The sequence below is a fragment of the Camarhynchus parvulus genome, chromosome Z (genome assembly GCF_901933205.1).
Source record: "Camarhynchus parvulus chromosome Z, STF_HiC, whole genome shotgun sequence".
Lineage (NCBI taxonomy): Eukaryota > Metazoa > Chordata > Aves > Passeriformes > Thraupidae > Camarhynchus > Camarhynchus parvulus.
Window position 1 is genome coordinate 36,036,959 of NC_044601.1, and position 22,354 is coordinate 36,059,312.

General features: G+C 35.1%; 1 protein-coding gene across 4 annotated transcripts in view; it reads right to left on the bottom strand.

The window, feature by feature from the left end:
• Positions 1-463: 463 nt before the first annotated feature.
• The window catches only part of ERCC6L2 (ERCC excision repair 6 like 2), a 55,569-nt gene continuing 33,678 nt past the window's right edge, over positions 464-22,354 (bottom strand). The window contains exons 15-19 of one of the 4 annotated variants that reach the window (XM_030968202.1): positions 22,171-22,251; positions 19,751-20,888; positions 18,905-19,062; positions 5,454-5,641; positions 464-3,927 (exon numbers count right to left, since the gene is read on the bottom strand). In XM_030968202.1, coding sequence (XP_030824062.1) covers positions 2,994-3,927; positions 5,454-5,641; positions 18,905-19,062; positions 19,751-20,888; positions 22,171-22,251 — 2,499 coding nt within the window. In that variant the 3' untranslated portion in view covers positions 464-2,993. The other 3 variants (XM_030968203.1, XM_030968204.1, XM_030968205.1) reach the window with 3 other exon arrangements.

The window sequence follows — 22,354 nt, forward strand, 5'->3', positions numbered from 1 at the left end:
TGTTTTTTTTTCCAGTCAAAGAATTTCTATTGAAGGCAATACTGGAAGTACTGGTACCACCTGCAAGGTCAGGGACCCACAGCCAGACCTATAGGAACACCAATGAGTAAAAAAAAAAGGGAACTGCCATCAAGAATAGTAAAACCTACCAAGTCATTTCCACGTGAAAGCAATGACACTCCACCTCCTGGATGATTTCTATTCCGATTAGGTGACAACTATCATGAAGCTATTTCTTTATGCCAGGAGGTTGTTATAGTTTTCTTGTAGTTCATGCCTTCCTGCATGGAACCTGTACATGGAAGTATGAATTTCACACTATAATTTTTGTTTTTAAAGCCAAACAAAATGATAACCACAGATTTCTAAGAAGACAGAATTATCTCTTCAGTTCTAATATTTGAAGACTATGCCCTCAAACACAGGTAAAATTCTTCTTTTTTTAATTTGTGTAGATTCATTTTTTAAATTATACAGATGCCTTGACAACCAAAATATTTTATGGACAGATCACTAGGGCACTAAGTTTCAATACTTATGGCTTAGGTGATATTTCCTTGTAAAATACATTAAATTTGCAGGAAGCTACAGAGTGACATAAATTTATAAATTTTCGAGACATGTTCCCATAGCTCAATTCAATTCCATATAACAAATAGATTTCCACAAATATACTGTCAGTATTTGGCATACATATAAATAAAACATGCACATCTATGGAAGTTTTGATTTACGCATACCATCATCTTGGGAGAGAAACATAACTTCCTGTTTACTTCAGGAAAATGATGACAGCTTCGTACTTGTCATCAATAGAAATCTTACCTATCCCAATCAGATTTTGCTCTGTCTAGCACCTACTGATTCACACTATGACTGAAAAACGTGGTGCTAAGGTGAGGCCTTCCTTCAGTACACCAATATCAGCTGAAATTAAACAAGGTTATCTAGCCCCTTCTGGCCCTTAGGTGGAGGTTATCAGTCCCTCCTTCTGGCCTAAAACAAGGACAGTTTCATCCATGCAACTTTCAGCAGGTACCTTTCTCTCTTATTTTTGATTATGTCAAATACTGGCATACTACAGAGTTTCTTTATTATCTAACTTCAATTATCTTTGGTGCAATTTATGCCACTTAACACCTCTTTGTGCTGTAAACACAACGGGGTTATTCCCTTCCTCGTTGTTAATGTATTTGATGACCACAGTTTTATTCCTCCAAACTTTCTCTTCCTTACCTAAGAAGCAGTTCGCTTCTCTAAGCTTAAGAACACTAACCTGTAAAGAAAATCAATACTGATGCCATGAACAAAAGGCCTTAATTTATCTCATATTTATTAACATCAATAAGGGTGTAGATATTACCTAGCTTAGGCTGACTTCCTTTAGCTGTATGGAATTCCAATGTACCAATGAGTAAGAGCTTACAGCTTCCTCTTTTACTTTCTTAGTTTGTACTTCTTCTTGAAAAGCTGTTGCAACAGACCAATATACCATTTGGTACAATAAAGTGGTAACAGCATAGACTCAGAGTAAGAAAAAGTTAAGGAACACATTAATCTTACTTATGTTAGCTACCTGTAAAACCCAAAGTTTTTATTACTTAACATTTATGCTAAATACTCAGCTCCCTGTTTCATGTAGTTAAGTCAGATTTCACAGTCAGGATTTCAGATGGTTTCCACTTATAATATGCGCACAATGGCTACCACAGAGACAGAGTATAGTCTACAACAGCTTCCCATGATCTAAAGTAGAAGCTGCACCAGATCAAATTTAAGCTTATTTTCCCATGGGCAGTTTTCCAGACCACAAAAACTACCACCATTCGCAGACTGCTGCTGTGCAGGTTCAATGTTCAGGGTTTTAAAATTTCATAACATTTACCCTTCACGTAAAACAATTTATACAGTATACTAAATGTAAACCTGTATACTAATGCTTACAAAAATCAAAAATCAGGGTTAAGGTTTCCAGAGCAACACGAAGCCCTAGTCTCTTCTAGTAATGTGTTACAAGGTACTCTTCACATGGTCCTGTAGCACTGAAAAATGTGACAGACTATTTGGTAAATGAGATATGACACTGAGTATCTTACACCCTTCCAATCTGTGAAGTATAGTTTTCATCTGGAAGTTTTATTACATCCAGAATTCAAGATTATAACCTGTCAAGATGTTGAAATTCCTTACCACATATACACTGTACTGCATATTTCCAAGACATACTGTGCTGCATATTCCCTGACAAAGACATGACAGAAGTTTATAGAAAAAGGGAGATGAAAGTGTAAATGAGATGAAATTTGACACCTAACGTCATTTAATGAGAAAGATCAAATAAAAAAACTTTGTGGTTCTTACATCAACCAAGCTGAGAAACTCACTATTATAGGATACTGTGAAGATTCCAAAAGTCCACAGCTTCAGACACTGAGCAAAATCATGGAAGATAGGAATCCATCTAAAGCTACTAGGCACAAAGACATCATCCCTGTCTCAGGAAGTCCTCCAGTCTCTAGCTCCTCAGAAAATATATGCAGTATCATTGTCAAATCCTGTTCTCTCTAAATTGTGTTGAGATGACTGCCAGTGTCCAAATTTAAGTAAAGTGAAAAAATTACTTAGTACTTCTGTTGAGCCAAGGAATATAATCAGAATTAAAGAAAGTAGAGTACACCCAGAAAATTCTAAAAAATTTTAATATAAAATCATTATATATCATAGGTTACAACATACAGTACATAGGCACAAATATGCACATATGTACTATACACTGCATATGTAATCGCATACATATTCACTTGTAAATAATTACTTGTAAAATGTAATTCTGTATCACTATAAATATGAATTCATCATTTTACCTTTAAATTCAGAATCACCATATTTTGTGGCATAATGCTGTCAAAGTTCAAATAAAATAGTTATAGTGCAACTTACATAGAAAATTTTCATTTTACAACACTACAAGATTTAGCAGTGGGTGGTTCATCTCAATCATCTGCACTGTATTTTTTCCACAAAAAAGTTTCATTTCTTTTCCAAAGAGAGCTTTCACACACTTCTCTTTCTTCTGTCACTGTGGAATGAGGGGCTCTTTCACAAAGCTTCTCTATGACTGCTATATCTGTGAGCTTTCTGAGGCTGTCCTCATTCTGTTCATTCAGCATATCCCAGAAATCTTTTGGTCTCCCCTTTGATTTTTCTCCTTGTCCTGAAGAAAATGTCCTTGGTGATCCTGTAGACCCATTTCTATCATTTCTGAAGACTTCATCAAGAATAGAGGTATCTCCAAGTAAGTCCACAAAAGAATTTTTCTTGCAAATCTGAGGTTTTCTCTCTCCATTTTCTGACTGAGACATGGATCTTTCCTTTGGCAGCTGTGTGTCTTCTGAGTCTTGCTGTCCTTCACAACTTTTTACAGGCAGCACCTTAATTATTTCTGATTTACTGCTTAGTGAGCCAGATGCCATAAAATCCTTGAATGCCTGACTGTTTCTTCTTTGGACATGTTGAGTAGCAACAGTGGGTGATTGTTTATATTTTGCATCAACAAACATATCTTGGAAGTAGGAGTCCTTGTGAAGCTGTTCTGCTTCTCCTTTATGGCCCTCCTGGGTCTGTGTTTCTGTAGTTCCACTCAGAAGTAGTCCTTTAGCTGATGAAGGTCTAGACTCAGATCTTCCAAAATTAACAATGGATTTTCTTTTTCTGGAGCGTGTTGTACCCAGTTCACTTTCCTCACAGTTACGTGAAGCTTCTGCTGGTATTTCAAGTGAGAAAAAAGACTCCATGTCTGGATGCTTGGAAACATAGAATTCCTTCAACATTTTCTGCCTGGTTTCTGATGTAGCTTTTGCAATGTGTTCTGCAAGGTCCTTCACTGATCCCATATTAAAGTGAGATACCATTTCCTCAAATTGTCTCCTATAATTATCAAGAAGGAAAAATGTGTTATGCTGACATCCTTAACAAGGGGTTGGGGGAAATGGGGAAATAGTTGTTCCCAGTCCTTTTAAAAAAGACTTGCTAAACAAAAACTGGATAAATGCATGCACAGGAGATACTGATCACATCATCCTACCCAGTGAATTACGGAATATTTGTTTCTGCTAAAAAGCCAACCTCTAATTAAAAGAGATCACTCTAGTTGAGTGATCAACAATCCCATGTTGGAGAAAAGATATGAAACGTTGCCTTTCCTGTTACGAGGGCTCCTAAAGGCAGTAAGATTTAACCCTGTTTGCCTCAAATACCAATTGACTGGGTAGCTCCAATCATTTGAGTGTGGTGACTGCAGACAGCTTCCCACTCTGCCCTCCAATTACAACAAACTGGGACATGTAATCATCCTCATTCGCTCTGCGGCACATCCACATGTACTACAAAATCCAACTGCATGCCAGGTGCTAACAAACAACGTGCTCAATGCTCAAGAGTGAATTGCTTCAGCTTTTTGCTAGATATGGCTTTAGGACCTTGGAATAACAGCCTTAGTCACTTCACTGCCTTTGAAAATTTTACCTCAATAGATTTTTTGTAACTAATTAGGATTTTTAACATTTTTAGAATGAAGGGTTCTCCTTTACCTGAATAATAAATATTTATAATTTTCAGTGTCTATAATAGTAAAAAAACTTAACAATTATTGCCACTTTGACAATAACAGTAGGGATAACTGAAGCCAGCTAGCAGATATGACAGCTTCTGAATGCTTACAGGCATTACCTAGATACCAACTTTCATATAGTAACTTACTTGTCTCAAGGAAAATTGAAAATATTTACCAAATACCTATCCTGTAGGTTTTATTAGCTAGCTACAGCTTTCCACTTTCTATTTCCACAAACCACCAGGCTATTTTTATTGAATTTCCATCTATGTAACAATGGAAACCAATATTCGTATTAATAACAGCAATCATTTGGGAAAACAGAAAACAAAGAAACAAAAAATTATTATCCCTCCAAAAATAACAGGGGGGAAAAAAGCATTAAAAGAGATATTGAAAAATACTGAGCCCTATGCTAAAAAAGAAACAGAAAGCCCTTTTTTTTAACACGCATTCAATGCAAGTAATGATATCTGGGCAAAATCAGTAGGCAGTCAGAGGCTAACATAAAATGCCTCCTTTCTATACAATTTAAACACTGTTTTGTAGTAGCCCATGATGCACATAATACGAACACTCATGGTGATGGCATCTACAGAGTTATGTAATATATGACCATTGAATCAACAGGTTCAAGCAATTTGTGGATTCAATTAATTTTATTAATAAATTACAGTACTCGCAGAGTAGTGTGAGTCAAAGTTTCCCACTAATTCCACTCTTGCCATAGAAAATAACAGTATTGCCTCAGCAGGGTTGAAAAAAAGACAAATGCAACTACTCAAAAGGAAGTTTGTTTCAACCTTAAAATTTTACCTCCAACTCACCAAAGCAGTCTCACCTGCGTATTTCTTTGGGTGTCCTTCCGATCAAGAAGGTGGTTGAACCTACTCTGTGTACTTTTTTGCTTCTCTGAGTCACAGGATGTGTAACATGCAGATAATGTTGCTTACTGTTCTTCAACATTTCTTGCCTTTCCTTAACAACTTTCTTCTCTGACGTATTGTCTTCTGGAACTTCATAATTTTTCTAGTAAAAGGAGACATTGAAGTCATTAGAACAGCTGTGCCTCTGATGTAACAATGCACCCAACTGCACCGAATTCTGTCCCTTGTAAGTAGCATTACTAGACTGAACACTAGGATTGGGATTTGGAGCTGAAATGCACACTCCCTGCTCAGCCGCAAAATTCCAGGGACATTGAAGGGAAATCTTGCTTCTCTGACATCTTGGCCAAAAATATGATCCTATTTAAACCTGAGTTATTTTTCTTAAACTCTCACAAATTCTCACCAAAATTTCCCCTTTGCCAAAACATACCTGCTTAGCAATATCCTCAGTCTCCCTACAAACTCCGCTTTAGAGATTAAATCACAAATTGCATTCACACCTTGTCATCTGCTGTTCAAAATCTGGTTTCAGATCTACACTGTTTCTTCCCAATGTTTTTCTATTTGATCCATGTCCATTTCCTTTATTTTCATGGGCTGCTCACAATGTTCTTGAGTCTTAGGATCTCACATGTGTTCTCAGTCCACTACTTTGGTAAGTAACCTCAAACTAGCATACAGAGAGAGATGTTAACATTACAGAACCTAGAGGCATAAATTTTCACTATAAGACAAATGTACAGCTCCAAAGACCAAAGTTTTACTTCACCATTATGTTACTCTAAACAACACTGAAAGCCCATCCCAATTAAGATAAAAACCATATTCTCCCAATAATATTATAATACTAGTAATAAAATTAAGACTGAATTAGCACATGCTATCTATAGGATAAATATTCTACAGTTCTCTTGCTGATTCTGTACATATTTGTTAACTTTTTTACTTGGAAAATGTATTTTCAAAGAAGAAAGCAACCATGGTTTTAAAAAAAAAATATTTTTATGGATTTTTTTCATGAAAAATACTTACAGTATTCTGATCTCACTATGATACGACAGACTATTTTTCACTCTGTTAGGAAATTAGGGCTGTATAATTTAAATCAAGAAAATATAACTTGATTCAAGAAAGTATAACTTGAATAGAATACAAGGCGAACCATGTAAATGTCTGTCTTAAAGTTACGTTAAACCTCATAAATGTACATCAATCTACCTCTCATTAAACAAGACCAAAGTATATAAGGCAGTAATACTTTGGTTTACACATCTGTTCAAACAAAGAAGATTTTTAATATCTTTGGGAAAAAAAGCCAAATGTTTTAAACACACTGAAAGTCATAAAATTGCTTGTCTTTGCAAAGAACCACATTTAATGTTAGAAGTATTATTAATTGCATATAAATGCACAAAAGGCAATACTGAGTTCTGGAAGCATAAAATTTTAGGTACACTGCACCACCCAAAAGAACAACATCAAAATACCACCAAATATATACAAAGAGCATGTCTTCTTCTACTTAAATAAGTTGTTTAAAGGTGGGGTTTCTTTAACTCATGGCAGAAATAGTTACTGTAAAAAAAATTATTGCAAGAACTGCAGGAGCGAATTCCAGTGAAAGTCTGCAGCCATTGTGAGTTACTCCTGAAAAACTTCCCAGTTCCCCAGAGAAAAGGCAATTGGTTACAGGATACTCAGTAAGGCTGAAACACAACAACTGATTCTGCTGAACAGGCAAACATTTTAGAAAGCCCAATACCCAGCTCCTAACCCCAGGAACTTATTTTTTTAAAAAATACACTTTTTAAAAAAATAAACCTAAAACACTGGTTTTTTTAGATGGTTCCATGTTTGTTAAAGGTCAAATCTGATGTTTATTACTCTGAATGACACAATGTGTGACAGGGTCTATGTATAAGTAAGACTTGAAAAATGAGATGAAAATATTCTAACTTTCTATTAGCATTACTATCAAAAAGTGAAAACTTCAGTCAATATTCCAGTGCTGTCAATATTGTATACTATTTTGCTTTCTTTTGAATTTGACTTCCTGCATGGCCGTCCTAAATTAATTCATCTTATGGACAGTATCTTTTCAATTATCTTTCAATATCTGCCCTCTGAATCACTGATCTCATAATGAAAATTTCTTTTCAACAGCTTTCTGTATTTTTCTGTTCCCCAAGCCCTTTCACTGACAAATTACTGTGTCTACACTCCTCGCTTCTACATGAAATGCCGCGTATAGTGCTGGTCATGCTCACACGAATGATCACACTTATCACACGCATAAGACAATCTCACAAAGTAAGACTGAAATCAAGACAACTTGATTCAGCTAGAAGCCTCTGACTCTTGTTCTGCTACAGACACTAGCACATTTAATCTGCTTGTACTATTGAATGTCACACTCTGTATGACATTCAATATGTCATACTTGCATTCTGTATGATGGAATAATAAAAGAAACAGAACTCTTTCTGTATGCTGTATGTTAAAAGAATACTGACAGACAGAAATGACAGCAATCAGGAAAGTCTCTACTAAATATTTAAATGCATTAAACACAATATGCCTTTTCAGTGCATGTTATAAAATTTCTATGGATCAAAGCGGAAATTTCACTTAAATTGAACCAACACTTTTTTGTCATCTGACAAATGATGTTTGTCTATATTGAATTATCTGTAACACCATTATACATTTCTGTTTTCACAAACATGAGGGGGAGGGGAACGAGGTACAGCAAAATAACTACACTGACATCAAAGATAAAAAATTTTGATTGCATTACTGAATGCAGTATTTTTACTACTTTATTAAACTTTATCCACTTCCATTTTGTCAAGAAAATCTTCACAAGTTCAAAAGAAATGCACACTTTATTTACTTTCAAAGGCATACATATAAGATAAAGACCATGCAAGCAGTTTAGCACAAGACAGTGTTTTTTAATTGAAAAAATGAAATGAGAAAAAGTTACACTCCACAAATATCCAACTAAATGCAAAGAAAAAGTTAATAAAAGTACAATAAAGTACTTTTTTTGAACTGCTATTGTGAACCACAGAAAAACCCACAAAACTGTAGTCAGTCCTTCCTGTCTTATCCTTGTTCTCTTCTCCTATTCCCCCTTGATCTACTACACTTAAGACATTTTTTATGTATTGCAATGGGAAAGAAGATTAAGTAGTTGCTCAGAAAATGGTTTCTAAAGTATTCAGAAAACTCAGGGATTATTACTACAATGGAAAAATACTCCAAAGAAAGCATATATTGACCCCTTTCATGTCCCATTTAGTCTATGATGGTTTTGATCCCTTCTTCTTTTGTTATGCAATTCCCTTACTCTTGAAAGTAAGGGAACTCTTGAGTTTTGCATACCAATAACAAGTTTTGATTCCTTTGAATTATACATTACCTAATGTAGCAATCAAGAATGTAGCAAAAATGCTAGACTATCTGCACATTAAGCGTCACAGAACCCATTTAAGGGTAACACTCTTCAGGAAGAATGGCAGCAGTAATACCTACTTCAAGTTTTCACCTTGAATCTACAACTCTTGGACCTGTTAGCCCTGTATGGCAATCTGTCTCCTGATGCCTAGTTACAGCAGTTATTTAAAAACAGTATACATCTACCAAGTCAAATTTTGGTCTATCTTTGACTGTACAAAACTTCAGTATTTGTCCTTGTAACACACATAAAGAGGCAGCTCTATACTCTGGAACAATGAATGCTAGTCCACATATATGCATCATCCGATATGACTGAGATGCTTGGACACTTTAAACCAGTAAATTCCTTTTCTTTTGTCCCTTCAAGCCAGGCAATGGACAACAATGCTTCACTTTTTTAAATACAGTAAGATGAAAAGGCATGGGAGACTAAGTGGGCAGAAGCTGGAGTAAGATTAAGTAGAGAAAAAAGAGAAACAGAGATACTTGTTTTTTAAGCTGTCTGATGTCTGTGGTAGTTTGTTAAGAAACCAGACTTGGAGGATAATGAACATCCATCAGAAGCCTGAAGCTGAAAATGTTTGCATAATTATTCTTCAGCCATAGTTGCACCATGTTCAAGCACCTTCCTCTCTTTCAGTACCTCATTACCCAAAGTATCCCTACAGTAACTGTTTTGCCAGATACTGACTTCCAGTCATCCTCTGACTTGCCCCCAGTGTTATAAGACTTTTCTCCTTAGGTATGCATGAAAGCACTGCTGTTAGATATCCAAGATATTTATCATTGCACAGTTTCATTATTTACATTTCTATAATAAACAAGAATAGCCTTCTAAAATGTCTAGTTGCCTTGCAGTCACCCAAAAAACAGAAAAGAAAGAAACAGTAAATTCAGTATGACTAACCTCTTGAAATGCATCTTACAACAAATAATAAACCATTATGCCGTATCTTAATTTATATTTTATATTAATTTATATTTCCCCCTTCCCTCAAAACTGGAGAAAAGACATTACTTTCCCAATACATTGAGAGTTGAAGTTGGTTTTGGATGATTGCTATTAATTTGATGATTTGATACTGTATTCCAGTATCTTTATCTGTGCAAACTACAATTCTAAATTATTTCAACTAATCCTTTTTCCCTTTTGCAGTTTTTCCTTATGGTTTTTTGGTCTAGTTTGGAGGTTTTTGTTGGTTTGGGTTTTTTTCCCCTAGCAATTTTTCCAATTATACATATTAATTATTATGACCCTTCTATATGCTTTTCTTGAACATATGCTATTGCTACATATTATTTTTATTTTACCAATGTTTTTTTGCTGTCAGAACATACACAAAGTACCAAGAAATGTTTGATACCTGACTGTCCATTCTTGGTCATGTCTCCTTCTCTCTTCTACACAGACTGATAGAGCAGTTTGAGTTGGAAGGCACATTTTAAACCTAATCTAGTGCATGTACATGTCACACAAGAATTTCTTCCTAAATTATTGTTGTAGGACAAGGAAGATAAATTGTAATAGTAAATTGTAATAAATTTCATGCAGTTTCTTTAAAAATGAGGTCCACACGGTGAAGACAAAAAACATAATTAGAAAAAAAAAGTATCTACTTTCACATGAATTGTAAATAAACTAGAATTACTTTTCTACTTGCCAAGAACACACTACTGAACAAACTGTACTTCAGAGACTTACAGTGAGTTATAGATTCTAGTTTGAAATGAGCCTGAATCTTACAATATTTCAAAACTATTTTTGATGTGGACATTAGTTTTTTCCTTTGAATTTATCTTTTTTAATGGAAAAGCAGTCACTGAATGAACGCATCTGCTGTTCTAAAAAAATAAGGTTGTAGAATGAGAATTACAAGTAATATATAGTCAACAGTCAATACCTTAACTGTCTTAGAAAATGAAGGTAACCTACCTTAACATTTTAGAATACTTTAGGATAACTATATTTATATCAAGCTTTCTGAGTAAAACAAATTGTGTTGGGTATGATTTCAAGTGTATCTAATATTTGAATGTATCCCAGCAGACTAAGAGCAGAAATATTTTTCAAGTTATAAAAACTGTTAAGATTTATTACAGATCTAAATTACTCCTCCAAAATATTTTGCCAGCACCAACACCCCAGTAGAATTAAATCTGATAAAATTACACAAATGTTAGAGTAATACATAGTCATTTCCCCATGTATGTCACACGTAGCTTTACTGCATAAACAAACTCAGACAAGGACATTCCATAAACTCTAATCTTTCGCTTGGTACTGGAGAATTGACTACTATATCAATTGAGAACAGATTGCATCCTCTCTATTTCACATTTACTTGAGTCTGTTTCTTCTATAATCAGGTAACAGAGCAAGAATTTCTCATTAGGATCAATCTTAAGTTTTTGAACCTTTACCTAAAGTAACTCAAAAGACATACTACTGTCTTTCACCAAAAAGCTGACCTTGAATCAATATAGTTATTACTGTTGAGAATGAGAGGAGATACTCAGCCTGTCCCAGAATTCAAAGCTTAAGGTAATTGCTTATTCCAGCAGAAGCTGAGGACTTGCAGCCATCATCCTTCCGTCAAAGAGTAGCAAAACCAAAGGCGATGCACATACATCATAATGAAACCTCCACTACAAGCTTCAAAGAACGCCACATTTTAACTCACTACATTACAAAAACACAAACAAAAGCGGAATAGTGGAACGGTTAATTCCATTGCAAACTGAACCAGTAAACTCAATAAAGCAGCATTACAGGCCAATCATTTGGGAACAATTACTTTAAAGCTGAGTATTTCCCCATCCTAGAAGAGCAAGGACAAAGGCATGTTATCTTCCAAAAGCCTACTCTTTGTAAACAACTATCTGAACTTGTTCAATCTGAAAGCTGTGCAAACACACTGCAATCACAGTTCCTACAACTCATAGAAAGTCTTTGTTTAAATAATCTACAAAATGTCAATGTAATACAAATAAGATAGAGTTCTTAATGACACAACTTTTGTATTTAGAGTATTCTCAACAGTATTTAAATCTGCATTGGAGATACAAAGGGCATGTTTTTTCCTAGCCTGACAGCATGCTTAGTTTTCTCATTTACACCACATTGCAATAACATAAAGAGGGGTTTACCATTAATCCAGGTTTTACTACAAAGCATCTGGTTATTTCTCTGTCAAACACTGGCAATAGTGCCAAATGTCTGTCATCCAATTCAGGGGATTAAGTCTTCCTTTATAGTGCAATTCTTGTACAAATTTATAAAAATACAGATAAAGTTTCTTAGCTGGTCACAGTCTATATTTTGGCCTGAATTAATGCTGCAGAGGTTGAATATGACAGCTGGCAGGAAGCTGAGGGGAGAATACATCCTCCCCCTTTTCAGTCACCACATTTCTGTTGCCATAGTGATTAATCCTCAATTGAATGGCTGTCTTTGTACATTTCTTTTCAGCAAAACTTTAAGTAAACTTAAGTTGAAAACATGCAGTTGACAGAAAAAAAAGACTTTACGTATTCAACAGGTATAGTACAAGTTCTTGTGACTAATACCTTTCCATATATTAATAAGTACAAACTCGCTCTAACATGGAACATCATCAGTTTTTCAAATTAGTTAGTATGTCCTGTTCCCATCTTCTGCCGTTTTTTGTGAAACCTCCAAGCCTTCTCCAGACTTCCCCATGCTCACACAGCCCCCCCGCCCCTCCACACCCTGGACTCCTACTAAAGAAATACTACACAAATTCAGCTGTATAAGAACTAGAGAAAGCCTATCCCAGACTTCCATACTGTGCAAAACATTTAATGTAAGCTGTTTTTGCCAATTAACAAAGAAATTAATTAGGAAATTCATTAGGAAATGCAGTCATTTAATTCAGAATAGGCTAGAAACACTAGAAGATATTTAAATCTTGCCTCTGGGAGTTTTCTCTTTCTTATGGTAGCTAAGAAAAAGTTTTACAAGTAGAAGTTTCAGTGCAAGTTACCAAAAACCCAAATATGTAATAAGCTTCTGCACCGAAATCAGGTTGCTTTGGAACCTGGAGCCCACCAAGAAAATAAAACCTCTAAAAATACTTAGTAGATGACTCAAGCCTAACTAAGGAGTTTGTTAACACTTCCTTTCTTTCCTCAAAATTAATGTCAGAATACTTCTGAGCAAAGTATCACATTAATTACTCAAGACTTTTCTTTCTCTCTGAAAGGCTGAAGTAAATGTAGGTCTGCTCTGAAAATTACAGTCTGCCATTGCAAGTCCACCATGTACAATCTACAAATTCATTACACACATTTGCTTTAAGAAGCTTTTGTTTTCCATATGATTCTTTCTGTGGTTACACAAGATAGTTATTTCTGGTTTTCATCTATGTTCTTAACATATAGTGATGTGATAATAAACAGCAATCTTCAATTTGTTTAATGAAAACACATTGTTTAATAAGTTTATTAGCACAAGACTTGAATTTTAACTCAAGTGCAGAACACAGAGTGCTCAATGTCATCAAATCAGGCTAAACCAAACAAAATAATCCCAGAAAAAACCAAGATATTCATTCCAGTAGATTAATTTGCAATATAATCTTTCTCCTTCACCCTTGTATGTAATAGACTGGAAAATCCTTCCTATGAATAATCTTCAGTGAAGCAGCACATAGAGTATGTTTTGTTGTCATATAACAGCTCTCAGTAATCTTTACTGGAGTGGCCATGTGCCACAATGAATGACATGCATTTTCTACTTCAAGGTGTTTACTATAGCCTCATGTGATTCTCCCTGCATCATGGCATCACAAATAGAAATGAAACTCACGCTTTAACACTCATGACTTCTTAGCAAAGATTATGAGTAGCATGAGATCTCAAACTGCACAGAGACACACCTGTCTACTTCCTGTGACACAGGTTCTGGGACATGCAAGTAAAGTTTATAACTATAAAGGAAGATGAGATGTACTATTAACCTATTATACAGTGTAATCCATATCTCCAAAATTTCTTCAGAAACAGCTGTCTACCACACTTTTGCACTGAATAGAAATCCCTGGCTTTGTTTTGATTACTGAGGCTCTAAACACCTCCAAGTACTGACACATCAGTCCCTTCCGCATAAACAGCACTATCAGAAACATCATCTCTTTGAGGGAAGATTATCATACTGTTCTGTGCTTCATCAAAAGAAGTGTGGCAACAGGTCAAGGCAGGTCATTCTGTCCCTCTGCTCTTAGTGCAGAAAAAAGCCACAAATATGAGTGGAGGGATGGAACACCTCTCCTATCAGGAAAGGCTGAGAGACTTTGAGTTATTCAGCCTGGACAAGACTCTGGAGAGAACTTCCTTTGACCCTTCAGTACTTAACAGGGGTCTGTAAGCAAGATGTAAAAAGACTTTTCATCAGGGCCTGGTTTTGATCTAGACAAGACATAAGGAAGAAGGCTTTTTGACAGTGAAGACTGTAAAATGCTGCAGCTGGTTGTTCAGAGAGGCAGTGGATGCCCTATCTATGGAAACATTCAAGGTCAGGTGGGATATGGCTCTAAGCAACCTGATCTAGTTGAAGATGTCCCTGCTGATTGCAGGGAGTTTGAACTAGATGAACTTTAAGGGTCATACTCTATAGATCTCATGTATTTTCTTCTCAAAATCTACAGCAATCCTATACTGACAGTGGTGGGCCATGGTCAGTATACAGATAATCTTCAAACAAAGGATAATTACATTCAATACAGGAACTATTAGTATTACAATATTTTTATTATAATTCTAATTCTAAACATCCTGCATTTAAGACATATCATGCCACAACTGTCAAAAAACTCCAGTCTTACTGTTTTCACTCATCATACTTGCAAAATTAACTATAAATTAATCTCCACTGCTGTAGATGACTATTTATGAAAATTCATTCTGTAACAACTTGACAATGTCTTTCTTCACTGAGAATGCCGCTTCAACTCACCTAACACCTAGAGCATCTTCTTCTATTTTTATGCAATCCCATGGACTTCTGTGATAAAAGGAACGCTTTCCACAATGGATCATGTGATAAAACACCTTTCCACATATGCTTGCTGTTACTATTGTCATACACAGATTTTCTTTTATTCAGGTGCTGGACAGGATCTATTTTGGGTAATATTAGATCAAATTATGGTTTATTCTCTTGCTTGTACAATTAATGCATAGTTTACACTGTTACATTTATTACTTCTGGATTTTATGTCACCTTTCACAGCTGCTAAGTTGTGAGAGAGGTATCATGATATCTTGTTTATGTTTCTTGATGGCATACTTTATTTCTGGTTGCCGCTACCAAACTGTGTTTTTCAGAGTCACACAGTACTTATAGAAATATAGACCAAACAAGCACTCAGTACTATAAATGTGAACATTCTAGCTAAACTAGTCAGTTGGCAAAATTCCTTTAAAAACCTTATATAGACAATATGACTACACTCGCTCCCTGTCAGCTCTGGGGAAAGACGTGTATAAGGCTCTGCAGTCTTGAATCCAGGACTGTTATGGAACCTGGAGAACAAAGAAAGCAAGAAAAAAATAGTAGTAAGATCTATTTATCATAAAAGAATCAAAGTTTTGTCTCCTTAAGACTTCAGAGGTACAGGGCAATAGCAGATTAAAATAATATGTTCTACCTGTTCAGAGAAAAGGTAGCCAGGATGTACAAATACTAGGCCAGGTAAAATTAAGGATAGACTGATAATAGACATATCACTGGATAAAAAAATAAGCTTAATTGAAGCCTACAGTTTAAAAGGTTGAGAGAGACTTGACTGAGAACTACACTAGTGCCAACAGTGAAGATTTAATACTGGCCTTCTAAACTCAAGGAAAGAAAATATCACCAAGGTGAAATTTGATGTAAGAAAAGGTGTTCAAGTCTTACACTTTTTTTAATAACCAATTTAAATACAAGCTTGTTAGTTACTTATGTTCTTAGGATGTTCTACATACCTTCAGCTATTTTCTGAGGAACAAGACTTGCTGCCTCCCATCCCTTCTAACTTGGCTCTCAAGGACTTCTTCCCATGCAACCAGTCTCACTTTTAAAGAGACCTCACAGGTTTTGCAATCTGCTCCAGATTTAACCAGTTTCTACAATTTAAGCTACCACATTAGTCTCCATGACTCAACAATAAATGAAGCACTAATAAACCTAGTTTATACTTTTAGGTACTACAGGTAGACAACCAGGAAGAAGACATTGCTTCATAGTGCTTTCTAGCAACTTATTTTTTCTGTTACTCATACCCACATAATTTCCATAAACTGGCTACTGAAACTAAAGACCTTAACCTCAGTTCTGAAAGTTCAAAAGAAGTAGTGAATCCAAAATGACATTAGATGGCTAGTCAATAGCAAGAAGTCAACATGTCAATGTTCTTGTAAGGGGTATTCTATATTATTTGCATTAGCTTATTATAATATTGCTTATTATCCTCGTCATTCCAGATTTCTATGTAAGCATTAAACAAAAATGTCACTCTCCTACCAAGACTTGTAGGATTTTGTATTTCCCAATTTGCAACTCAACAGAATACTTATAGTTTTTCAAAATTCTTGAACCCCTTTCACAGAGATGTAAGTCATTGCTTGGAAAATGTTCTTAAAATGTATTACATCAGAGAAGTATTATTACAGACTGCTCACTAAGTGAAATTGAAAAGCAGGAAGACAGAGTTGGCATAGGTAAAATGAGCACACGGGGCACAAATGAGCACACATGACATTATACTTTCGCAGACTTGTCTGTGAAATGAAAATACCCTTTCTTGATTGCTTCTACTTAGAAATAAAACAATTTGATTAGCTGTTCTAAGAAGGGACATAAATATTATCAGAGTATAAATATTATTCAGATGCCCTCATGATGGTATTACATAAAGCTTCAGCCTGAATACACTGTAAAAAAGCTTCTAATTAAGAATCTAATATAATTGATACCCAAAGCCAACAGAAAGAGCTACACAACAGTTTCTGAGAAACTATTAGACCAATGACACTTGAAATCTACATTAATAAGGAATTTCAAAATTTCTGACAAAACTTTGTTTTTTCTTCAGTAACCGTCAGTTTCCAATTAACATTCCAACATTCAAAACTGTAATTTTATTTACTCAAAACAAATATGGAAATTTAAATGACTCAGCTGTATGCTTAATATTACACATGATGCTACTTTAATCTACTGAAAAACATTTTTATTAAGCAGCATTATTTATGATAAAACAGGTAGATGCTCAGACAGTGATGTTCTAACTTCATTTGATGGCAAATAAGTGAAAATTGACCAGCAAAGCCTGACAACAGTGACCATGTTTTTTCACACAATGTCTTCAAAGGAAATACAAAGTAACGAAGAAAGAAAAACAGTATCAGTAAAATTCTAAGTAGAGAACATTTCAAAACTGTCTAAGAAGCTCTCTTTTAAGCAGACCAAAAAAAGCTCAAAATGCCACATCTAAGAATAGGTAGTCATCTATCTTTTATTTCTACATTAGTGCCTTTATGTAAATGAATAACGAAGTGGAAAAAGAGAGAGGCAGCCTCCTCCGTATTTTTTGATGTTCTTCTTCCTACTTAGATCTCCAAGAGAAATGATGCTACTGTTGCTTCTGAGTGAAAAGTGCATACCTTAAAAAACCTGACAAGTTAATCAAGGTAAGTTAATTTGCAATACTTGCAGTCACATAACTCTACATAATAAGCTCTACGTTACATGAACATCACAAACTAGTTTTGAACAGAGGTGGATCACAGACATTTAGTCAAAATACTCTCTTCAAAGTTTTCTTTCATTTTTATTTGGTTTTAATAATGTTGTCAGCCATTGTCAATTAATAAGTACCTTCCTACTGTACTCTTGAGTATTTTTGACCAACTTTTCTGCTAATGAGGAACATTCTAATGTATATGTGTGTGTTAAAATTGAAAAAACCCTACTTTTACTAATTCGCCCGGTTTGATCTTCCCAGTATAAAAATTCTTGGCAACTCTGCTAATGGCTTAATTAAATACAGTATGACAACAGCACTGGAAGAAACTCTTCTAGCCACTGTGGATGTTCAATACCCCAGAACAACACAGTCATATGTCTACAATTTCTGTAAGGATAGCTAACGTGTCTGTAAAGACTAAGCTGCGCATTCATCAATGATTTATTCTGTGCTTGTGGCTTATTTTAAAAATCAGTCGAGGAAATGGCAAATGTTTATTACAAAGCAAGCAACCAAGTACCCAGATAATCAGAGCACTCTGTAGTAAGAATAAAAAATATGAAAGATGTACCTGAATTTATTCCAGATTTGTGTGTATTCCAGATGCAATTAAATAAGCTACAGGACCAACAAAAAACATTAAACATATCCATTGCTGCAAATAAGAACTCCCAGTAAACTCTACTTCTGTGTTTAAGACATTAAACATAGACAGTTTGATTTAACTATAGCAACGGCATATGCTCACCTCCCCAAGAGAGTCTGCAAACTGATGTATGTTCAAATTCCTATGCTACAGGGTGTCCAGAATGTACTGTGGCACCTGGATTTTTGTTAACTGGATCCAGGACAAACTGAAGATTTTTCAAGGCTCAAATCAGAAAAACATGGCGCAGAATTTGATTCCAAAACTCTATCTTTAATCTTAACATTTCTCCCACAGAAAAATCCCACAGAGGGTGCTGTGCTGTTTAATGCCCAGTTCTTTCAAAGCTGGCTAATGCAAAAGCCACCCCAAAAAGCAAAGTAATGTATTAGACTTCCAACTGAGCATTCTCTTCCTCCCATCCTCAGTGTCTTTGATCATTCATGGTGGCCAGTAACAGAAAAACAAGTTTTTTAGAGCTTTTTAAGATGAAAAATGAGGATAAAGAAAAGTTAAAATGACATTTCCAAAAATATCTCTTTACCTTGGCACTACAGACAGCTACATTAGCAGGGAGCTGGGAAAACTGCTTCAACTCAAATACGTCGTGCTTCACCGCCCATCGGCTCAAGTGATTTTCAGCCTTGCTGGATCCAACCACATTCTGATTTGAATGAATATATGCCACTTCTTGAACACCATCTGAAACATCATAAGAAAAATACAAGGATGTTATTCCAAAACACTGAAGGTACATATTTGCACTGAAGGACACTGTAATTTAAAAAAAAATTACACTGAAGTTGTAAAATTTGTTACGATTTAACTCAGCACCAAGTTACTCAGTTCTATGAAATTAACAACAATCATTAGACTTATTTGGATTTAACCAGATAGTTTAATACTACTTCAATTTTAGTGTGGTTATTTTCAGATGGACAAAGACGTTTCAAAGCATCTATGACTTAACGGCTGCAACATCAGTGGTTAAAATTAAGTCTTTAGGAATCAAGTCTTCCACATGGTGTTGAAAACTCCCAAACCACTTTTTTTCTGTACACTTTATTTAACAGCCCTGTCAAGACTCATAAGATTTTACAAATATTTAGTTTGTGAATGTTTAATAAATCTTCAATCTCAGCATATTTCAAGAGATGGTAAGAGTTTAACCAAGAATTACAAAGCAGCCTATCACCCTGTAAGACAAAAAAGTAAGACTAACAAAGATACACAAAGATATTTCTGAATAACAACTTACCAGAATGTTTACTACATCTTATAACAAAAAATTGTACAGCAACAAGAACTTAAAAGCTGCTGACAATGGTAAATTAGACATACGTTATTACTTCAGTTGAAATAAAATTGAACAAATTAACTTAATAGTTACCTAAATATTTGTCCATTGATTCCATTCTTTTCTCTTGATACTCAAATACAGTTTTACTTGTGTAAGTGCTATGCATAGCATAATTGCTTGACTTCATTTGTGCAACAGATGTGTCTTGAATAGGACATGGCATTTTAGACCCAAACTGAATTCTGCTACTCTGTTTACTCCTATAGCTTTTCTTCCTGGCATGAATTTTCTCAACTGGAAAGTTATCTTCAGAGGATGAGAATTCATCTATATTCTGAGAATCACTCTCCTTTCCTTTTCTGTAGGGCTTCTTTGCTTGTGGTAGAGATTTTTTCCACTTGGGAAAACTCAGAGTTCTTGGCTTTCTTGATTCAGAATTATGGGGAAGTTCAATATCATCAGACTCATCACTTACGTCGCTCGTTCCTTTCAAATCTATGTCACTCCTGACATCTTCAAAAGACATGGCGAAATTTGACTCAGTACTGTGGAATCCAAATTGTCTACTGTTTCCCTTAAATACAAAGCCAGCTTTTTCTTTTGCTAACTCTTCACAATTTTCAGATGTTGACCTATGTATTTCAACTTCTTTAGTAAGCACTGGTTGCTGGGATACTTGAACTTGGGTAGGAAAGATGACATCATCATCTGCTTCAGAACTAGTTTCAGTTTCCATGACTATGTCACATTGCTTTAAAATGCTTTGATTCTCATTTTTTATGTCACCTTCCTCCTCAGAGCCTGATAAACCAAGCCACTCTGTACTATGCCTACTTTGTTTATCACTTCCATTTGGAGACAGAACAGCTTTCCCATGCTCCAAAAAAGGCACACTGGTTTGGCATTTCTGAAAATCACCATGCTTGCTATTTACATTTTTTCTTGTAGTGTGATCATCAGAACTTGAATGATTAGAGTAATAATTGTGATCCCCTTCTTTGGTAGTCTCAATTTCTCTCTGCAACAACTTAGAGAATCCACACTGCATTAAGGAAAGCTGTCCTTTTGTTACATTTTCATTGCATGGTTTCCTTCTGTCAGATTTTTTCACAGAACTCTCCAGAATATCATCATCACTCAAATCATCCCAAAAATCAGTTTCTTCTCTTTTTAATTGTGCCTGAATGCTTTGGGGATCTCCATCTTCTTGACAGTCTGGTTGTTCATACTAAAAAAAAAACCAAAACAAACAAACGAACAAACAAAAAAAAAACCCCTGCTAAGTTATTTAATATTTATAGTATACTCGACATGCATAATTCCAAAGCAGTGCAAAAACACTGGATTTTCACTGTTACTCAAGCAAAAAATACACGAAATAGAATTATAAAATGCAAAATAATTCATAATGAGAAATTATTGAAGTCTTGTTTTTAGCAGAAAAACACTGAAAATAACCAAAAGTTTATGTACTTGAGACAATATATGCTGTACACTGGTAAAACAACTTATGCCTTCTCAATCCACATCCATATTTTTTAAGTTTGTACTAATCTCATTGCTACTTTTCATCTTTCAAGGGTGCTTTGGAAGGTGACTTCATGATTCAAATTTTAATATTATGTGTAATGACATTCATAATAAAAATAAATCTAAAGTAGTGGTTTACTTCCTTGTATATGAGTGCTAACATTCAACTCTAAAATTCATCAAGACCTACTGTAATCAAGATAAAAGTCCAGAACACTGCTCTGAAACTGCATACTACTGAGGTAAGAATTATGACAGCCTGTAAATGGAAGTCAGAACCATAAATACCAAAATGCTGTACTCAGAGACATTTTAAAATTAATATATTAATCCTGATATAATTCTGCTCATCAAAAAGCATTTAACATAAGCTTAAAAAGTTGCTGTTTGTCAGCAAGCCATATGTGAAATCATGACCATCCAGTTATGTATTATGAATATGAGACTGTAAGGGCATATTAAATACTGACATACACTCACAGAAATCCCCAACAGGCATAAGAGACAGTGGCTAATTTGTAATATAATTCAGTGCAATCTAATCTAATGATACCTTTGCTCTAAGTATCTGAACATGGCACTCAGTCAAAACATTCCTACAAATGCAATGCTCCTCTCAAAACGGGCGTTTGTTGGAAATTTTTTTTTTTAAAAAATCTTATTCCAGAAGGAAACCATTAGATAATTACATACATTAAAAAAAAAAAAAAAAGACAGTATTGAACAGACTATTGGTTTGGTGGGAATCACTCTGATTGTCTGACTACAATAACTAAACAGTCCAGGTCTTCTAGAGTTCCACAAAACCTGAAGCTTTCAATCATCTAAACCCCTTGTACTCCTTTCCACAATTCCCTAAACAAAATCATCTTAACACACAGTATCATCAGACTAATGATATATTGCCCACATTTGCCACTGCAATATCGGAAACTGGAGGCCTGTCATGCTCTGGTCTACAGTCCACAAAGACATCTCACCTTTCCTGAGCTGCATGAACGATTCTCTTCCTTCAGCCATGTAGTTGCTGTCATTACTCCTGCTTCTACCCGTCCTTCCCTCTAAGACAACCAAACAGTTAACATAAACAGATTCAGTTTTTATTACACACAAAGACAAGCACAGGAAAGAGAAGTTTCCTTTGTTTTTCAGAAGTGTAAGCAC